The sequence below is a fragment of the Harmonia axyridis genome, chromosome X (assembly GCF_914767665.1).
Source record: "Harmonia axyridis chromosome X, icHarAxyr1.1, whole genome shotgun sequence".
Lineage (NCBI taxonomy): Eukaryota > Metazoa > Arthropoda > Insecta > Coleoptera > Coccinellidae > Harmonia > Harmonia axyridis.
In genome coordinates this window covers 6,264,019-6,269,424 of record NC_059508.1, presented here as the reverse complement: position 1 = coordinate 6,269,424, position 5,406 = coordinate 6,264,019, and the positions used below count along the sequence as shown (strand labels likewise).

The 5,406-nt window shown below is 31.7% G+C and overlaps 1 protein-coding gene across 1 annotated transcript; it reads right to left on the bottom strand.

Moving 5' to 3' along the window:
* Positions 1 to 961: 961 nt before the first annotated feature.
* On the bottom strand, positions 962 to 3,981 carry LOC123686552 (differentially expressed in FDCP 8 homolog). Its single transcript, XM_045626779.1, has 8 exons — positions 3,799 to 3,981; positions 3,305 to 3,709; positions 2,267 to 3,145; positions 2,018 to 2,181; positions 1,795 to 1,963; positions 1,553 to 1,735; positions 1,213 to 1,383; positions 962 to 1,153 (listed from the first exon to the last, which is right to left on the bottom strand). The coding sequence occupies exons 2-8, from the start codon at positions 3,620 to 3,622 to the stop codon at positions 1,031 to 1,033; spliced, it is 2,007 nt and encodes a 668-aa protein (XP_045482735.1). The 5' UTR covers positions 3,623 to 3,709; positions 3,799 to 3,981; the 3' UTR covers positions 962 to 1,030.
* Between the last annotated feature and the right edge of the window lie 1,425 nt (positions 3,982 to 5,406).

Below are 5,406 nucleotides of genomic sequence, written 5' to 3'. Positions count from 1 at the left end.
AACTTATGTTTCAATAATCAACATACTTGCATTGTTGTTGCTTTCTGTATTTTAATTTTAAATTTCGAAATTGTTCAAGAAAAAATTTCAATCTCCTTGAAATCTTCATTAAATTTTCAAATATAGAAACTTAGAGAAGTGTAACAAAATTGAGATGCCCAGACCTTTCCTTGGAAGTTGGAGAGTTGTTTGCATGAAACTTGCTGGACAATATGTATTTAATAATTTAAACATCCATCAATTACCGAATCACAGAAAAAAATCATACCCTGAAACTTGTAAAATATATTAATTTATTTCAACAAATTGTGATCAGTAAACTACTATCTTACCATTCATTTTTTTTTTGACTAGCGAACCTCCGTCATGTTAAGAAAAATAAATTCAAAAACTGTGTTATTAATACAGAAGTGAAACACAAGGGCGTAGAAATAGGGGGGTACTGGGAGAAAATTTTTGTGAATCACTGGTAGTTTAAAAAGGAACTCTGGTTCAGTACTACACTTAATGGTTTGTTGTAGTTTTGTAGTACCTGCAAACAATTTCGAGAAAAAAATTCAAACAGCTCTCTATAGTAATTCTCAGGAAAATTATTATAAAGATCCAGTTTGGTAGTTGTGATAAATGAATTAATTATAAGTTTTGGTACTTATTTACCAACTCTGTAGCGAAGATTAATAAAGATTCGATAAACTGGTTAAGCATCACAAAAAAAGTAGGACTACAAGAATCACCCTGTATCTCGAAAACAAAGCGTTTGCAGGCTCATGTTTATGGGCCAAGAATCTACTCCCTTGGTGAAACAATCTATATCAATTGAAGGTTGGATCAATTTTGTTTATTAAATTTTTAGGTTTTAACCAAATTTTTATTTCTGCTGGTCAAAATTTATTGAGGTCGAATGACTCTGAAATGTTGAAGTTGATAATCATTCATATCTCTTAGGATCTATAGGAAGCCCTTATTATTGAAATGTTTATTACTAAAGTTAAAATAAATAACAATAATACAAATTCAAGATTTAGTAAAATTAATCAAAAGTTGCACATAACAATGATGATAAATCTTCTCTTTCCTTCTTTCTCTTGCATTTCGGGCAGGGTTTATGTTTCGTCAAACATTGTTTGTGATACACAGCATTGCAGTAATTACACTATAATAAAAATGTTATTATATATTCCTGTTGATGCTAAATATGCAAGATTTACTTACTCTATAAACATTTTCTACATCAAATGGAAAAATAGTTTTAGGTTTATTACATACTTCACATATGAAACCTTTTTGACTGCACAACCAGCATGTGTTTACATGATCTTTTCCGAAATCAATTCCCTGTTGAAGACACTGTGCCAATGACCCATTAGATATCTCAGAAAGATCCTAAAATATTTATTTATATTTTATGAGTATATTGCAACAAAACCTCAGGAGAATTTGAATGAAAACAATTAGTTACCAGATTCAATGAAACGAATAAGTGAATAATAATTTCATTCAATATTTTACTTCCTTGAAATTCAATAGAAGGAAAAGAAATTCAAATACTCACATTAACAGAATAACTATGTACATGTTCATACATATATTCTCTGGGATAAAGCAGTTTCTGCAGCTCTCCAATGATGGGCTCTCGACAAGTATAAAGATATGCACGCAAGTAGTTCAGTTGGTTGCGTAAACTTTGTAATTCGGCCATTTCCTTGACAACACCATAAATGAATGGATTCAAAATCTGGAACCCAGTGATATATCAATTCAAAACTTGTTCTTTCAAAAAGGACCTCATCTTACCTTGAAATCAATAACAGGGTTTTCTTTTATTTCGTTTATATAGTTATAAGACCTCTGAGAAACTGGATAAGGGTTGAAATCCCAGTTATGTATAATTCTAGCAGGAATCGGTATATTTTTATCACTCATGCAGCTATCACAATAGTAGTCTCCCGTAAAGGCACAAACGCTTATTAGAAAAAAGATAAATTAATATTTCCATTTGAAAATGTATGATACTCACTTAATTTTTTGGTCGGATATGAATGGAGCTTTACATCCCAAACATTCAAAATTCTGATTCTTCAATCCTTTTTCTCTACATATCTCACCTAACTGAATAGCCAAAGCTTTGGATTCATTTTTGAGAGCTGCTACATTTGGAACAGTTTCGGTGATGCCGTTTTCCTAATGTAAAAAGAAATTCCATGGAAAAAATATATCTAATGGTTTAACCGAAGAATCCTCCAAATTAAAAAACTAATCAACTTACATGTTTTTTCACCGAAGATTTGTTATCAATTACTACATTCATATGCATATCATCTATTCTCTGCCAAACATCTTTCAAATTGGGTGTCCTTATATAATCTCCTCCAACAATATTATAACTATCAAGAAGAGCATTGAAACTATCCTCTAATGTAGATGGCTCTTCAACAAGTTTCACAGGCTCCTGTACTGGGGTTTCTTGGGGAGCGGAAGCATTTTCCTCTTTATCTACACTTTCATCAAAAGACCATCCTGTGCCCCTGTTTAGAGAATTTCCAAAATTATATTGAACTTTTTCTTCTTTGATAGTTTCCTGTTTAACTTCAGGAATATTTGGAGTTTTCTTTGTTTCTTTTGGACTTGAACTATTGGAAGAAGATTTATTTTCATCAGTTTTGGTCAAGATCATTTTCAGTACTTCATCTTCATTAAAAGCCATCATTTGTCTAAATCCAGAACTCTGAGATGTGATGGAAATGGCAGAGCTGAGGGAATTTGAGTCTGATATATTGTCTCTCTGAGATGTTGTTATTTCAATCGACTGGGCAACATCATCACAAGGAGCCAAAGGACAAGTTTTCAATGTAGGAGCCCAAATTCCAGCTAAATATAGACTTGAAGCTGGCCATGTATTCAATAAACTTGAATTGCAAGGTAGAGATACTGTTTTGAAACCTTCAAAACCTTCTATCAATTTTTGAGCTACATCTAGTAAGTCGCCATCACGGACAAAGGCTCCAATTCTGTAGAAGTTTTTCAAAGCTGAACTTTCCTGCCTCATCGTTAGAAGATATGATGATAACAAGCAATCACTAAGTGCTTGTCTTATCCAAGCACGGCACTGTCCTGTTTCTGTTGTGATTTGCGTTAACTTCATTATCTAGAAGTCAAAATAATTTTTTTTTCAATATTCCTTCCTCAAGAGCTGACATAATAACTAGCATAATGATTCAAATGAAAAAATTTCAATTGAAATCTACCTCCAATATTAATTTGAATAGCATCTTATCAGACAAAAAAGAAAAGATGTACAGCTCACCTGATCAATAATTTCTTTATGAGATATAACCAGAAGAGGAGCCCAAAAATTTGGTTCAGGTCTAGTATCTACATCTGCTATAACTTTTTGGAAGCGATATTTCAATGAATCTTTGAGTCCATGTAGAAAAAGTGCCTCTAAGATTGTACATAATTGGTTTGCCGCTTCTGTAGGATTGACACAATGCTGAGATCGGTTCTCTTCTACTCCACTATATTGCAGTTCTTTAATGCTGTTAGAAAGCTGATCCACTATAGACTTTTTTATAACTTCATCTCTATTGTTGTTCAAGCGAACAGTTCTCAGTAATTTATTCATATTTTATTTAATTGACATCAAATTGTTGATGGAGAACTAGGGAAATATAGAACCTCACTAATGTGATATTCTTCCTTATCAATATATCTGCAATTGAATGATTCAACCAAATAGTAAACATTAGTCTAATCTTTGTTTATATGTTCAAACAATGACATAAGTAGCAGAAGGCTCACCCAGATTTATTCGTATGCACAAAGGTTTTTGCTCATCTTAAATGGCATTGCAACAATAGTTATGTACACTTAATTGCAAGTAGACATTTTTTAACGACTGCTAAATTGGCATAAAATATTTTTTTTTATTACGAATAATCATTTTCGAATGTTTTGTACTTCTTGCCAACCTAAAAATAAATTAAACTTCAAATTCAAGGCTATTCATAGAATTCTGATTTCTTTTTTGAAGTGGTCTCGGTCTTTGTAATTCTATACAAGATTTCACGAATTTATTTTGGAATGAAAAAAATCTTGTGAAAAAGTGTGGGAACAATTTGATTAAATCCATATTAAATCTAGTTTATTCGACAAATGCACTTATACAGGGTGAGTCTTAGACTTGTTTTCAACCGAAGATTCCTGAAATCGAAGGAAACAATTTTTCCTTTGCCATTTTTTCCGAATCAGCTCTGTTGAAAAGATACAGGCTGTTGAAAAGCCATGAAAAAATATAATTTTTAGTTATATCTCGCAAATGGAATGGAATCGAAGAAAATTATTTTCGGAAAATAGTTTTTTATTGATGTGATTAATCTTTTCCGAAAATTAAATTCCATCTAAGTCCGGTCAACTCCAAAATGCCCGTTATACCAAGTAAAAAAAATCGAATTGAAAGAAATAGTAAAGAAAAAAAGTTTTCTTTTGACCTCAGGAATCTTCAGTTGAAATATATGTACAAGTCAAATACTCGCCCACTAGCCCAGTATTGGCCATGGAATTATTAACTCTTAAAGTCTTAGACTTGTAAGACATCTACTTAATACGATTGAGTTCAATAATCATTCATATGTGGTGGAAAATAAAAACTCACAAATAATGAAAATGAGAAACAGTTCAAAACAAGCCAAACCCAACAAAACCAAAGAACTCTGAATTTTATTTTCATTTGTGCTTTGGATGACTTGGATAACTTTTAAGTTAGCATAAATATAATAGAAAAAAATGAGAGCTTTTTCTTAAAATAACAACTGCACGTTTCATTCTTTATTACACATCCAATCAGGACTTGAACTATGATTACTTTTCAATTCAAAAATAGAATATGTGGGGAAGGACAATACAATACTCTGGAATTATAAAACATCGATATTGGCATTAACAAGTTATAATCTACATGGTATATTGTGTTGCCATCCACATTTCAGTGCTAATAAAATATTAATGATGTGGAACGATACTAAAAGATTCACTTGCATCAAGAGTATTAGTGTTCCCTACAACATGGCGAAGGTGATAGTAATGAATGTATGAAGTTGTTTTGGCCTCATGACGGAAATCGACAGAAATATAGGTTAATAGAAAACTTAATAGTGTGTCACTTTTACTTGTGCTATACAGCTACGTGACTAATAATTATAAGACTCATAAAATACAGGTAATTCGAATCCTCAATTTACGAACTAACTGACAATTCAGAAATTGTTGTTGGTGTCTGGTGTGGATTTAACTAATGATTCGAAGCAGTTATGATTTGAACGTTCAGTTAATAGGATTGCATTCTAAAAATAAATTAATAAAACTTTTACAATCGACACGTCACCAAAGTTGTCCAGAATGGTCTGGAAT